Source organism: Scardinius erythrophthalmus (genome assembly GCF_964197995.2).
Source record: "Scardinius erythrophthalmus genome assembly, chromosome: 4".
Lineage (NCBI taxonomy): Eukaryota > Metazoa > Chordata > Actinopteri > Cypriniformes > Leuciscidae > Scardinius > Scardinius erythrophthalmus.
This window is the reverse complement of record NC_138224.1, coordinates 57,750,127-57,766,798: the sequence shown is the minus strand read 5'-3', so window position 1 is coordinate 57,766,798 and position 16,672 is coordinate 57,750,127. Positions and strand designations below refer to the sequence as shown.

Genomic DNA, 16,672 nt, shown 5'->3' with positions numbered 1-16,672 from the left:
TACTTGAAAACAAAGAATGGCGGCTGCTGCTGGCGAACAGCGGTCTTTCCAATCGGCTTTGGCCGCGACTCTGGAGGACTTGAAGTTAAGCTTTTCTTTGAAAAAAGAACAAAGAACGGCACTTAAGTCATTCTTAAAAAAGGAAGGTGTGTTTGTAGTTTTGCCAGCCAGATACGGCAAAAGTTTAATCTATCAACTAGCTCTGCTGGTGGGCAAACGCTCTGGTTGGTTGTAGCGCTATCCTATTGCGTACAGAGGAAATTTGAAAGACAACCTCGGATTGAGCAGTGCCAATGGTGAGTTACCAGACCTAACATCTTGATGCAGGTCTGGCTTGCCAGGCTAGATTTTCAGATCATTTTGAAGCAAAAACTCTAGGCAACAACATCCATTAGTCAAAAGTCTTGTGGACACATATTTAGTATGTTTTGTGGCCTTATTTTACAAACTTTTTTTTGTTTTTTCAATAACCATGCATAAACATTATTCTCTCAAAAATGCAAACATGTACATACATGTTGCTCACATATTAGGGTAGCCCTATTTGTGCTAAATAGAGTGTAATGACACCTTTGCCATTAATATGTTTATAAGCAACTGAAAAAAGCACAAATGTCAGGGCATGTCAAAACATCTCAAGGACCCCAAAAACACCTTAGACCCCAGAGGGTTAACACTTTATTATACTCTCTAATTGGGCACTGGAAATAGAATTTAACACAAAAATCTCTGTAATTCAACAAATTACCAAAATTATCCATCAAATGTGTTAACGCCCATATTCCTTTTTCCATCCAAGTTCCTAAAAACAAAGATTCTATATTACTCAGAATATAAATATACTTCCTGTTGTTCCACAGAGGTGTATTATGTGGTGTAAAGTTGTGTTTAAACATTAGGTTCCAGTACAAAAGAGCCTGCTGATGGAAATAATTTTACGGGTAGTCTGTTTAAATCGTAGTCAGACCGCAATATAAAATCAATTCCCCCCATTTTTTGGAAAATTGCATTCGGGATGCTAAACCAAAAAGAGTCATTATGACACACAAAGGAATTCAACCATTTTAGTTTTAGTACACCATTCATCAAAAAGAAAATCGATGACATTCATGCCACCCTCTTCAATACTTTTAATCATGTCATTTTTCCAGATATAATGGCATTTACCCTTTCAAATGAAATTGAAAGTTATTTTATTTATTAATTTAATCATGTTGTTTGAAATTTCTAGTGAAAAAGGCAGGGTAAATGGCTCTTGATGTTGATGATAATGAAAGGGAGAGAGAGAGTTTATGGATAACACTTTAATGCTCTCTTCTTGCACTGTGATTTATTCAGCTCTTAAAGTGATTTTCTGGAGTGAAAACGGATGCTTCATCTTTTTCTGTGATGTACAATGAACTTAAAAAAACTGCTAAGTAAAGTTTTGGCTATCATATGGACAGGGTCTACTCTACTACAACAGGCTTGTAGTGGATACAAGCAAGGTGACAGATTTCTTGTTACAAATCTGTCACGTCTTGTTTTGGTTTCGTTTCATCTCATGTTTTATGTCCTTGTCATGTGATTCCTTGTTAGTCATGTGATCCTGCCATGTGTTCCCTTGTCTGATGCGTCATGTTGTCATTGGTTAATTGTCTGTCATTGTTCAAAGGTGTCCCTTGTCTTGTCATTAGTCTTGTGTGTATTTAAGCCCTCATGTTTGTCATGTGTCTTTGTCTTGTATTTTGTTTGTGTAACTGCTGTTGGTGAGTCCTATGTTTCATGTTTTGCCATGCCAAGTCTTTGTTTTGTATTTTGTTTTGGATCTTTGAATAAACTGCACTTGGGTTCTTCAAACTTGCCTCCAGTGGATCCCTCGTTACAATAAGTTACAACTGTAATTAAACTGAACTATACCATACCTTTTCTATCTCCATGCAGCATATATTATCTGTTTCTGTAGGCATCATTGTCCAATCATTGTGCATCATTGGATTTTGAGCTAAAACTTCACATACACACTGTTGCCTTTGGCTTGCTCAGTTGGGGATATTTTGGGGATATTTAATTTAATTTTATTCTATCAATCAATAAATTCCACTAGAAACAAACTTTGTTGTATTATTTTATTTTAATACTGTGAAGCTGCTTTGAAACAATCTGTATTGTGAAAAGCGCTATACAAATATACTTGATTTGATTTGATTTGATTTGATGTGTAACCGACACATGTAAAAATACAGTATTGGATTACAGAATATATATATATATTTTTTATGGAAATACAAGTAATGCATATCTGTAACGTTGCATGTAGGATAAACTCACGAAGAAAGATCAAACATCAACTTTAAAGGGCACCTATTATGCTACTTTTTAGATGTAAAATAAGTCTCTGGTGTCCCAACAGTGGCAAGGAACCGAAAAACTTCATCAAGTGACCTAATGGTGTCCTAAAACTCCATCAGGTGACCTAATGGAGAAAAAAAAAACCTTGGGAGAACCCAGGCTCAGTCGGGGGCCAGTTCTCCTCTGGCATTTATGAACTAGAGGCCGGATTGTAGTTTGAAACTGTGAGATTAACAATATTATATGAATGCCTGGCTGAAAAGATGCGTCTTTAATCTAGTTTTAAACTGGGAGAGTGAGTCCGAGTAACGAACAGTATCAGGAAGGCTATTCCAGAGTTTTGGAGCCAAATGCGAAAATGCTCTCCCTCCTTTGGTTGATCTGGATATCCTAGGTATGACCAAAAGCCTCGAATTTATTGATCTTAAAGGGCGTGATGGATTATAGGGTGATAGAAGATCCGTTAAATAGACTGGAGCTAAGCCGTTTAGGGCTTTATAAGTCAATAGCAATACCTTATAATTAATACGGAACTTTATAGGTAGCAATGTAGTGATGATAAAATCTGTGTTATATGATCATATTTTCTTGATCTAGTAAGAACTCTAGCGGCTGCATTTTGGACTAACTGTTGCTTGTTTATTGCAGGACAACCGGCTAATAAAGCATTACAGTAATCTAGTCTCGAGGTCATGAATGCATGAACTAACTTTTCTGCATCAGAAACTGATAGCATATTACGTAGCTTAGCAACGTTTCTAAGGTGGAAAAAGGCTGTTTTTGTAACATACGAAATATGATTTTCAAAAGACAGGTTACAATCGAGTATAACACCCAGGTCTTTTACTGTAGAGGATAAAGTAACAGGACATCCTACGATGTCAAAGTTGTATTGTGAGAGGTTCTGTGGGCGGTTTTTTGAACCGATAAGTATTACCTCTGTCTTGTCTGGATTTAATAAAAGAAAATTACACGTCATCCAATATTTTATATCTTTAACACACTCTGTCAATTTGGATAATTTAGCGTTTTCATCTGGCCGTGATGAAATATATATTTGAGTTTCATCAGCATAACAATGGAAACTAATTCCATGTTTCCTTATAATATTTCCAAGTGGCAGCATATATATTGAGAATAACAGAGGGCCCAACACAGATCCCTGCGGCACTCCATAGTTTACTGGAATTATGATCGATTTTTCTCCATTTAAATAGACAAAATGGTAGCGGTCTGATAAGTATGATCTAAACCAGTTTAATGCTTGTCCTTGAACACCAGTATAATTTTGTAGTCGATCTAAGAGTATTGTATGATCTATAGTATCGAACGCAGCACTTAGATCAAGTAAAACTAGTATTGAGATACAGCCTTGGTCAGAAGCTAAGAGTAAATCATTTGTGATTTTAACGAGCGCAGTTTCAGTGCTATGATGCGGCCTGAATCCTGACTGAAACTTTTCATAGATATCATTTTCTTGCAAGAAAGAGCCCAGTTGAGTGGACACAACTTTTTCTAGTATTTTAGACATAAAAGGTAGATTTGAAATGGGTCTATAATTTGCTAGATTATGCGGGTCTGATTGTGGTTTCTTAATGAGAGGTTTTATCATTGCCAGTTTAAATGTTCTTGGAACATGACCTAAAGATAAAGACGAGTTAATAATATTGAGGAGAGGCTCTTCCACTACAGGTAACACTTCCTTCAGTAGTTTAGTTGGTATAGGATCTAATAAACATGTTGTTGTTTTAGATGAAGTGATAAGTTTATTTAACTCTTTTTGTTCTATAGTTGTAAAGCACTGTAAATGTTCTTGTGGGGGGAAAATTGAGGCTGAATTATAAGGTGCGATTGAGGATTGAACGTTTACAATTGTGGTTCTGATGTTTTCTATTTTCTCAGTGAAGAAGTTCATGAAATCATTACTACTAAACTGTAACGGGATATTTTGTTCGGGTGACGTCTGTTTATTTGTTAGTCTAGCCACGGTGTTAAATAAAAACCTAGGATTGTTTTGGTTGTTTTCTATTAGTTTGCGGAGATGCTCAGCCCTGGCCGCTTTTAGGGCCTTTTTATAACATGACATACTGTCTTTCCACGCGATTCTAAAGACTTCTAAATTAGTTTGTTTCCATTTACGCTCTAAATTACGGGTTTCTCTCTTTAGAACAGTATTATTGTACCATGGTGCTTTAATTTTCTCTGTGACCTTTTTTAATCTAACGGGTGCAACAACATCTAATGATCTAGAGAGAATGGTGCTCATAGTGCTAGTTAGTTCTTCTAGTTCATCTGTTTGTTTGGGTTCAGGCAGCAGCTGAGACAGATCAGACAAGCAACTCGAGAAATTATCTATGGTGGATGGAAGGATTGTTCTGCCTGGTCGAAAACGCGGCGCCGCATGACATATTACAGCAGTACGTAATATGCAAGTTACCAAGTAATGGTCAGTGACATCATCACTTTGTGGAATGATATCTATGACGGTTGGATCGGATCCATATGATATAATTAAATCGAGTGTGTGATTAAGACGATGAGTTGGTCCGGTGACGTTTTGTTTGACCCCAAAGGAATTTAATAAATCTATAAACGCAGCCCCTAACGCATCATTTCGATTATCTACGTGTATGTTAAAATCTCCAACAATTAATGCTTTATCTACATTGACCAATAGATCTGAGAGAAAATCTGCAAACTCTTTTAGGAAATCAGCGTAAGGCCCAGGCGGTCTATATACGGTAGCCAAGGCTAGAGATAATATGGACTTTTTTCTAACATCTAAGAGCGTAACATTTAGTACAAGTATTTCAAACGAAATAAACTTATAACCCGTTTTCTGAGTAACATTGAGAATATCTCTATAGACCGCTGCAACACCGCCGCCACGACCAATCAGACGGGGTTCGTGCTTATAGGAGTATCCTAATGGAGTAGACTCATTTAGACCGAAATAATCATTAGGTTTAAGCCAAGTTTCAGTAAGGCAAAGTACATCGAAGCTATTATCCGTGACTATTTCATTTACAATAACTGCCTTAGGTGTGAGTGATCTAATGTTTAGAAGACCTAGCTTTAGAAATTGTTTTTGGTTACTAATAGCAACATTTTCTGGTTTAATAACAATTAGATTTTTTCTAGATCCTGCAGTAGATTTATTATTTGATCTCACTAAACGAGGAATAGACACAGTTTCTATGCAATGTTCTACACTATTTATATCAGTTAATTTGGTGCAGCAGAGACTATGATTTGAACTTTTGGTTACTAGTCAAAAGGTATTTAACATTTTGGAGATGTTATCTGACAGAAGATCCGATCCGAATCTGCTTGGGTGTAAGCCATCAGCACGGTAAAGCCTAGGACGCTCCCAAAACAGATTCCAATTATTTACAAAGAGCAGTTTCTGCTCATTGCACCATGATATTAACCATTCATTTAGCGCGAATAATCTACTAAACTTTTCATGACCTAGTCGGTACGTGGGAAGCGGTCCTGACACAATGATCGTTATATCAGGCGATGTGCTGCGTACCGTATCGATCAGATTCCTGAAGTCTTTTTTCAGAACCTCTGTCTGTCGCAGCCTGATGTTGGCCCCTCCCGCGTGCAGGACCACAGTTCCGACGTGCTCGTTCAGAATCTCGGGAACGTGAGCAGCGATTTCAGAAACACGAGCACCAGGAAAGCAGTGACTATGCACCTTACTTTTATTTAACGTAGCTTGTACATGTCGAACGATGGAATCACCGATGATCACAGCATCGCGTTCTGTTTCGCGAAGAGGGGAGAAGCGGTTTTGTGTGGATATCTCGAAAACCGGGAGGGTCGGAGAGAGTTTTCTTGGTCTAGACCTGACTCACGTCTTCCGCTGCGGAAATATCCAGGCTTCGTGGTGGCATGTTGGAGCCGGCGTAAACGAGACCATAGCTGATCGCAGCCTCGACGCTCGTGACCGATGCTGAGTAACGCACGGAGTAGACGAGGTCGGAGTCAGCGGGTTAGTAACGTTGATCACTGATTTGTGTTCATCGGCGCGTGATGTTTCAAGAGCTAACCGCCGGTCTATCAGCTCGGCTTTTCTCACTAAAAGGTCGTGGATCTGTTTCTCAACAGCTTCCAGCTCAGACTGCAACGCGTGTAGCTCAAATGTGTCCTCACCTGCACCAAAAGGTAGACTACTTACATCTGATATATTCGCCATTTTAACAGATGGACAGTAAGTTAAGTTAGCAACGACGCTACCAGTGATGCTATCAATATTAATACTAATTTATGACTGAAGTCTTGGATATAATCCGTCTTTTTAGTGGTACAGGTGTAGAGTAGACGCACGATAGGTGAAAAAATGTTTGTTTGTACCGTAAGTGAGTGTGGAGAAGACGCGTTCAGCCGTGATCCACAGGAGTAACCTATAAGAGTATCCGATGTTGGATCACTAATAGGCTTGAGACGCGTCTGCTCAACAGTCCGCGTTGTAACTATGAGGTGAGGAAAAATAGAAAATGTTCGTTGTAAGTGAGTTTAAAGAGAAATCAAGAATTATAAATCAATCGGGAGCTCCAAAGACAACAACGCGTTCAGACATAATAGTAACTGAATGTCTTTTTATTTAAATTTTATATACAATATGTTTATGCTTATGTGCAGTTTATGTAAATTACCTCATGAGCAGTTCTGGTTTTGAATGTATGTACCAGTTCTCACCACTAAGTGGTGGTATAATATTTCATATTTTAATTATTTTGTAACATTTAACCTGAGTAGTTTATAATGTAAATAATGTCTCCGGATACTACTTGATACATGTGAGTTAATTTATATCTTTATTCTCTTTCTATTGTAGTGCCACACCCACACACACCTGGATACATGCTCCTATGGTGAATAGATTAACCCTGTAAAGTCCATGTACAAGCTGTGTTGTGTATAACCTAGATGAAAGTTACCATTGTGTTAAGAAAAAATTAAGCCGCCTTTGTGTGAAGCTGAGCAGATCCTGTGAGAAAAGAGTGTACTTTCCATAGATAATAAAATATTTGTTTGTGTCTTTTTTTTTTTTTGTAAGCTGTAAGGTGAAGGCTGACATTACTGAAATCATTTGACAAAGTTATATGGAACTGTAATGTGGTCAAGACATGACTGGAACTACTTTAGGTGTGGGTTTACTGGATAATAATTACACAAATTCATCAATCAATCAGAATGGAGCATTCAATAGTATAACTAGAGCTAAACCTCTGTTAATTATCAATTGGAACTTTTGTAAATGTATGAAAGAAATTAAGTCAAATTAGTTTGTAATAAGTGAAGATGGTAATGCTGTTTTTGGAGTGGTTTAATCAAAACTATTCCTGCTTCACATACTTGAGTTTTTCCAGTGTGCAGTTTGGATCCTCCAGTTTTTCAGAGAGCTCCTTGACTCCTGAATCTCCTGGGTGATTGTAGCTCAAATCCAGCTCTCTCAGGTGTGAGGGGTTTGAACTCAGAGCTGAAGACACAAAACCACATCCTTCCTCTGTCACCATACAGCCAGACAATCTATAAAAACACACAGCAACAGTCCTCATGGCTTGCACATTTATACCTACTTCAGCCATGCATTATGTATTATTTGTAACTGTGTGAAAAAAATAGTTTTAGCAGAAAACTGCAAGGAGCTAATGACAATACAACACAAGTAGTGACTAGTGATCTCCAGTTCGTTAACAAATCTTTCTCTTGAACCTTTTTTTTTTGTGTGAACTGGTCGAACCACTTCACCAACTCGGACTGAATCAATCTAAACTGTTTGTGTCTTGAATCAGCACTAGACCTGACTCACGTTTTCCTAAAGTTACTCACTTTTGGACGTGGCTGACACTCCGACTCTAAATAAACCAATATATTATTTTAAAGGTGGAATATCTTTACAGGAACAGCTTATTCAATTTTTTTAAATAAGTTGACACAAAGTTAAAAAACATAACCAAACTTTTGCCAAGGTTTTCAGGGGGAAAAGTAAATGTTTAAAATGTATTAATCAAAACAGTTGAAACGTATTGAACGTACTGGAAACATGCTTTGACTTTTTAGTTTTGTATATATATTCAGGTTGCAGCAGTTTTCAGCTTAGCAGTAGACTCAGCAGTAACACTTAGTATGCGTGATAGCATTTACTGTCTGAACAGTAATGTTTCTTTCTCCCGCAACACGTTTTTATTTTTAGTATTAGAATTGTGACATCTTTGGCTTTATGTTATACATTTGATGGAAAAGACTATGCCTAGAACTCAGAAAAAGCTCATCTTCTCTGCAAAAGCTCATAAACTGAGCAAGGTGGGCTCTTCTCAGAGCGGTCAAACTAACATGGCGGACCAGCCTCCCGGATTGTTAGCGAAGGCCGAGATTGACAACCTGCTCGAAAGGATTACAACGGAAGTCCTTAAAGAGATTGAAACTTCACTCGACAGGAAAATAGATTGAGTTGTGCAGAGGCTCGACGGCTGTTCCTCGAAACTGGTGTGGTTGGACATGCGATTTGACGAAATGGATTGCCGAGTCTCAGGCGTGGAGGTTGCTATGACTTCACATGGTGCAAGGTTTACAGAGTTAAGAGAACAAGCTGGAATCTGCTGTGGAGAAAATTGAGGATGTTGAGAATAGGAACTGGCGGTACAATGTGCAGATCATCGGCCCCCCAGAGGGCTGCGAGAGTAGCAACCCGGGTGACTTTTTTCAGTCCTGATTGCCTGAGATCTTACAATTCAGTTGTTTCAAGGGGGATTAGTTAAAATTGACATATGTCATCAGGTCCCTTAGTGCCGACCGCCAACGGATCAACGTCCTTGTGCTGTCATTGTAAAATTGTATTATTAGCAGCACAGAGCCCGGATTATGCAGGCTGCAAGGAAAGTGCACGACCTGGAGTACAATGGAGCCAGCATCATGTTGTTCGAGCATTTCTCAGCAGTAGTGGTGAGGAAGAGGCAAGAGTTTTTTCAAGTTAAACAACGGCTCAAGGAGAAATGAATTGCCTTTGCTATGTTCTACCGTGCAATTCTTAGGATTAAAGTGGACGGGTGAGAAAGGTTGTTTAAGGACCCAAAGGAGGTGGCAGCCTTTTTGGATGTCATTGCTTCTCGAGGCGGCTCCCCATCACATACTTCTATGGATTGAGTGACTTTCCATGGATCCTGGTATATCTATATCAGTGACTCACAACCTGTAGCCTGTGCATGCGGCCCGTCAGGGATGCAAATGCGGCCCACGAAATGCTGACCACATAAAATGAATTCCAGTTTTACAATTTAATAATATTACAAAAAAATAATGAATTAACATGCTTTAAATAATATCTGCCTGGATCTCAGGACAGAGCTCTCAAGTTAACTTGTCTTGGAAAATGCAATTGCTAAAATTGATTGCTCCTGTCTGCCTCATTGCTTCTGCTGCTGTTGTGTTGGTTTGCGTCTGAAAGCTTCGTATATCTTTCTGTTTTGAATCATTATTTACTATCATTCCTTGTTGTTTATACTGCTAAATATAACTTACTCAACATCACACATTAACCTGACATCGCTAGCTTCAATCTAAATCGTTATTGCTAGCACAACACGCTAGTAATTTGCTAGCCTGTTAGCATGCGATCCGTGCTCTCTTTATTTATTTATTTTTCTCTCACATGCGCGCCTTTTACAAGTCCATCAAAAAACTTAGGTGAGTAGGAACAGTCAACAAACACATTAAGTAATGTCATCTTCTCCTCTTATTGTTACTTGCACCTCATGCAACATGTTTAGTATATCCTTCTCTGTCAGCATAGGATTTGCATGTGATAAATGCAGGGAGATAGTCAAGCTGACGGGGAAGATTTCAGAACTAGAGACACGCATCCAAGCTTTAATCAAGGTTAATTGTAAGAGTGCAAGGGCTTTAGATACTGCTTTGGATGCAATTAGCTTAGTGAACTCTGCACACTGTTCGGTTCCGGCTGAAGTAGAGCCCGTGCAGCAGGGCAACTGGGTGACGGTGAGACACTGTAGTCGCGGGACAAAACACCGCTCTTCCGTACCGATTACATCATCAAACAGGTTCTCCCCACTCAGTGAAACACCCACTGAGAATCCTGTTGATTGTGCCCTAGTTATTGGCGATTTTATTACATGGAATGTGAAAATAGAGACATCACCCACCATAGTCACATGTTTGCCGGGAGCCAGAGCGCCTGACATCAAAGCACATTTAAAAGTGCTGGCTAATGCTAATCGTAAATTCTCTTAGATTATTATTCACGTCGGCACTAATGATGTTCGACTCTGCCAGTAGGAGATCACCAAAATTAATTTTAAAGAGGTGTGTGAACTCGCAAGTATGATGTCATGCACTGTAATTTGCTCTGGCCCCCTTCCTGTTCGCAGGAGTGATGAGATAGTTAGTAGATTGTGTTCGCTTAACGGTTGGCTAAGTGGTGTCCGCAAAATAATATAGAATTCATAGACAATTGGAAAAGTTTTTGGGGCAGACCTGACCTTTTGAAAAGAGATGGTATTCATCCCTCCTGGGATGGTGCTGCTCTTCTCTCTAGTAATATGGCACATAGTCTTAGAGCTCAAACATATCAATCTGGGGCTCAGGTCAGGAAGCAGACAGACTGGCTAAACCGACCGTCTGCTTGCTGTCTCACGTCACCAAGGTCATATAAATCCCATCACATAGAGTCTCTTTCACCTAGATATCATCATATAGAGACTGTGTCTGTTCCCCGAATTAAGACATACAAAAAACTTCCAAACCCATCCAAGGGTAAAAATTGTAGGGCTGAAACGATTCATCGAGTTACTCGATTTACTCGATTACAAAAATTCCTCGAGGCAAAAACTCTGCCTCGAAGCCTCGTTAAATTCCTATGACGCGCACTATACGCGCAGGGATCTGATTTCACACGGACCGTTGTTCAGTGTTCAGGAAGCACACCATAGCGCGTGATACATTTTGAATTTAGTTGGCGCAATGGCGGAGAGTAAAGATGTCCATAAATGGCAGAGAATGTCTAAAGTTTGGGATTGCTTCCTTTCAGCGTCGCTGAAACAAGGTAACGATTCTGTCCCCCCCAATTTTTTTTTAACCCAGCGCCAATATTTCCGCCCGTGCCTAAGCCTATACATTGATGTTCGCTGGTTTTAATCCCATACTGTATTTTGCTCAAACTTTTATGTAGCCACGCAACAATAATTTCAGCATGCATTCACTGTATACACCGGGACGTGATGGAGGAACAAATATTGTATTGCAGTCTTTGCAAAAGACCTTGTTTGTCACGTCTGTCAAATAGTTACAGACAACAACAAAAAATTTAACTCCCCACCAGCCTGCTTCTCCAAATCCACTCGTACTTTTGGGGAAGACATAATCGGCTACCAAAGTAATTGAGCATAGAACATTTTCAATTAACAAAAAAATATAATACTACAAACCGTGCTAATATACTTCAACTAGCCTAAGTGAAAAACAAAATGCTGTTCTTTTTCTATTTAACAAAATGCACATTTGCAATAAAACATTCCCCTTTTCAAAGCTACACTTATTTTTTTTATAAATTGTATACATTGTGTACCTGTTTGGCTTGATATTTTATATTCATTTAATTTATTTTTGTTCTCCAGTGGGTAATTTGAAGAAGGTGCAATCCTTTTTTTGTAATGTTGTATTAAGAAGACAAAACTAAGGCCAAATGGCCTTTACTATTTAAGTTTGTATTCATAGTTTTACATGTCATACATGTTTTACAGTATAAAGTTGACTTAACTGTATTGTTATATAATTGTTGGCACTGGCACTTATAAACACTAAATGGGTAAAAATTGCAATAAATAGGCTTAGTTTTGGAGCCAAATGTTGGAGTTGGAATAAATACCTCTGTTTTTTTTTGGATTTTTTTTGAGAAATAAAAGCCAAATGCTTGATTATTTTACAGCCACATCATTTTCGTTATGCATTATTTGTTTTGGTTGTTTAAAAACACACTCATTTTTTTTATCCGATTACTCGATTAATCGATCGATAAAGTGCTAGATTAATCGATTACAAAAAGAATCGATAGCTGCAGCCCTAAAAAATTTAATTGATGTTAATCAAATAAAAAACAGATATAATACAAATGAGCAAATGATAAAGCTTGGGTTGCTGAATATTAGATCTCTTACTTCAAAAGCACTTATTGTTAATGATATGATTACATACTATAATCTAGATGTGCTGTGTTTGACAGAAACCTGGCTAAAACCAAACGATTACATTACTTTAAATGCTGATGATTTCTTGTTGTATCTGGAATCCCCCAAGCATTCCATTCCTAAGCAGATAAGACTGATTAGTGGGTATAGTTTGTTTTCCCAGATATAAAATTAAGTTTTATAAGTTTAATAAGTTATGCCTCTTAATAGTGCGTATAGAACAGACCCTAATATACTGCTGTCACGATTCACACAGGGAACAGACGAGATGGTAAGTTTAATGTGTTTATTTCGCAGAATGGATCGGATCCAGAGATGAATGGTGAGTAAACTGAAATTAGATAAACAATGGAAGCTTAGCTGAATGATAATCAAGTCTCTCTTTCTCTTTGCAGATGATGAAGATGAAGGCTCAGAGGATGGATGGTAGACAGGCTGATGAGGATCGTCTCAGGTAGGTTTTCAGGTAAAGGCGGGCATACACTGTGCGATTTTCGTCCGATTTTGAGCCGAATTCTGACTCGTGCAACTCTTTTTCGGGTCGGGCCGATTTTCAGCTTTGTCGTGCGTCGTTTGTCGTGCAGTGTTCGTGCAGTGTACGGGGGAAACGAGAGGCGATTAACCTCTCACGACCGGCAATCGGATGGTCGGATGAATTTCAGGCATGTTAGAAATTTTGGTCGCTCCTCGTGATTATATCGCACAGTTGAAGCAGAGCTACGAACCGATTGCCCTAAACTCAGTGTTTTTTCCCTCACTGCGCCTGCGCGAAAACAGTTTCATCTGCAAAAAAAAAAAAAAAAAAAAAAACGAAAAAAGGGAGATCTTTAAGTTCTGTAGTTCAAAGCTACAAATGACTGTTGCTTACCTCCGGTTCGTGTTGCAAAATGGATTAAACATTACCCACTTCTTCCAAGCCACCTGCGATGTACACTTTGCCTCTTTTATTATTAAAAAAAAAATTAAATAAAGCTGTTTTTAATTTTCATTGATGAATTATTGCAGTGTTCGGACATATTATAGACTGTTAATAATTAATTATATGTATATAATTCATTGTAATCGACCTAAAGTTTTAGACAATTTTTAATGAGGAGAAGTAAAGCTTCTATGTAAGCTAATATTTTATTATCCTCACAGCGCGTTGGTTATGCGGTGATGCGCTATGAAATTTGTTGCGTGGCTATTTAATTATAATAGCCTATCAGTTTAATAATAAAAGTAGCCTTCCCTAATAATAATAATAATAATAATAATAATATAATACTAGCCTACTAATAATTTAATATATAAATTGGAAATGCTAAATCTTCTTGATATTGATAGCTGATGCTTGTTTTGACAATATCTCTGGATAGGCTACATGATATCGTCCATAGGCGCAACCCGGCACGAGGATTTATCGCGCTGATTCGCGCATTTTTCACACGTATAGTGTGAGCAGTCAAGTCGCAGCTCGACGTTCGGACCGTACAGTGTGAGCACATAAATCCTGAGCTTTGGCTTTACATCGCATGCGATCTACTCGTTCAGTGTGAGTAGGTTCCTTGCTGAAATCGCACAGACATCGCACAGTGTATGCCCGCCTTAAGTCTTGTAGAAAGGGAGTCTGTGTGTCTTGCATTGACGAGACCAGACGAGGAGTGAAGGGAGAGTGCTGAATATATAGGGCTTGTTAACGAGGGAGTGCAGGTGATGATGGCTGATAGAGTGCAGGTGTGCCAAGGAGGATGATGGGAAGTGTAGTGCACACACAGATGAGGAAGAAGACGGTAAATGTGACAATTGCAACCATTCCATTGGTCCACAACATTGTTCTCCTATTTAGGTTTAAAGATTTCTCGTTGATTATCAGAGCTATGTAGTTTAAATTTTGTCCCCCTTTTACAATCATTGAAACATAACCAGCAGACATGGTGCGGCCTGCCTTTATGGTTTAATTAAATTTAAATCTGAATAAATATTCTTCCGCGCCTTCTCTATATATTTCAAATGTTTCCTATCAGAGTGGCGAAGATAGCCCTAGCCGATAATTTCATTCATATGGGCAAAGAAAAGACCCAGGCTGCAGTGTAGTGTGTTGTGTTACCCTGTCAAAGCAGGCAACCTGGCAGCTCTGTGCTTTTCAACGTATCTGTTGACTGCTCAGTCTAGATTTCTTTTGGAATGGTTCATAAACGATCCGGATTCCATATGGATTGGGTGTGAGCGACATTAAATGGGATTCCGCTATATAACTTGTTGTATAGGTCACTTTTACAACCCTGTCTTTTTATCCTCTACCTGATGGTGGCAGTATTTTATTCAACTGTGACGTCACTGTTAATTGGATAATTTATGGGTGGAACATAGTTCTCCAGAGAAGTCGTTTGCTCCAATTTGTTCTCTTTTAGTTTGTCTTTCATTTACCAACATTTATTGGCCCATTGGACTATTATTTTCTCTTGTTTATTTAAATCCCTAGACATTGTGTTATATTTATGTAACAGATTTTTCCTTAAAATATATTTTTTTCCTTAATAAATAATCTTTCAATGCAAAAGCTTGCTTGTATGTGTAATCCTCTTTATGTTACGGTCGGGAACGAGCTGGCCGTGACAGTCACCCTCTAAAATTACAGGCCTAATCAGAGGCAACTATTGACAGAAGTGAGAGGAAGAGGATTAGATGTGACTTTTTACTGCGCCGAGTCTAAGTACTCCCAAAAGTGCTATTTCACCATACATTGTAGTTATCCTTTTTAACCCGCTTAGAAAAGCACCACGTTTTATTTTGTGTCACCATACTTGGTCGTATAACTACTTGTAACTGTTTTTAAAAAGGGAAAACGTTGATGATCACTTCTAAATTCATTGCTGCTAGATACCATTGAATATACTGGACTAAGCTAAGTGTCACCGCGCGCTAGAGTGATTAAGTGCACGCACTGAGATGAGAGAGGTATGTATCAACTCGTCTTAGTTAAGGGAATAACATAGTTTAATATGAAAAAATGGTAGAGTATCCCTTTAAATACCCAGACCAGAACAAAAGCTTGTACAAATATTTTTAGAGTTGTTTTGGGTCAATCCATGTACCCCAGGGGGTAACACCTGGTTTCGGGGGAGAGGGGAGAATTATCAGATATCTTAAAGAGACTTCACCCAAAGAGGAGAACAGGATTCTCCTAAGTTCTCAATCTTTCTCATAATACCAGTGACTGCAATGAAATTAAGACCATTTTACCAATCACATTTTACCAATCAAGACATTTAAAATGATACCAAACATGAAAAGGAAAAACAATAGATTCACAAGATACATCATATGTAAAATATAGACATTCTTAGTGAACTTTTGGTGACTTGACTCAGGGGGAGAGGAAGGGAGTAGGGAGAGGGGGATGCAGAGATAAGGAAGAAGAAAAGATTGGACAGGACAATGTCTTGTGCTCTTTCTTTGCGATCTTCTGTCCAGGGTGTGATTTATCTAGCTGGAAAATCAGCTCTTACATCAACATGTTGTGCAGAAACAATATCGGTTGAAACTGAGTAATCATAAATATCACCACCATGAAATCACATGAAATCCAAGCACCAATCGAATGAGGAAAGACAGCTGTGCATCACTACATTCATTATTACAGTGTAGGCTCACTGTGTAGGCTCACTGGCTTGCGATGGTGGAGGTGGAAAAGACGGCTACCAGATCTCAATTGTTCCAAAAATAAAATAAAGTTTATTTATATTTTAACTCAGAAGTCAAGAAAACAAAATAATCAAAAATAAATCGAAATAGCACAAGGCTTTTAGCTTTCAACAATAGCAAACACTTTAGTCGGGGAGCCAAAGTCTCAAAAGCTCAATAAAATGGGTTGAACCTGACATGGTCTGTCATACTTTTTATTTGTGTTTTTTCTGTTAACCCTCTGGAGTCTGAGGTGTTATCTGGGCCCTGGAGGTGTTCTGACATGCTCTGACATTTGTGCTTTTTTCAGTTATTTATAAACATGTTAATGGCAAAGGTGTAAATTCACTCTATATAGCACAAACAGGGCTACCAAAATATGTGATCACCATGCATGTATATTTTTTTATTTTTAAGAGAATAATGCTTATGCGTGGTTATTGAAAAAAAAAAAAAAAGAA

The 16,672-nt window shown here is 38.3% G+C and overlaps 1 protein-coding gene across 1 annotated transcript in view; it reads right to left on the bottom strand.

Annotated features, from left to right (window-relative positions):
• Positions 1-7,679: 7,679 nt before the first annotated feature.
• The window catches only part of LOC308689358 (protein NLRC3-like), a gene marked incomplete at both ends in the record, with an annotated part of 41,560 nt that continues 32,567 nt past the window's right edge, over positions 7,680-16,672 (bottom strand). Inside the window, one exon of the mRNA XM_081363006.1 lies at positions 7,680-7,872. Within this exon, the coding sequence (XP_081219132.1) occupies positions 7,680-7,872 (193 nt within the window). The remainder of the gene's footprint in view (positions 7,873-16,672) is intronic.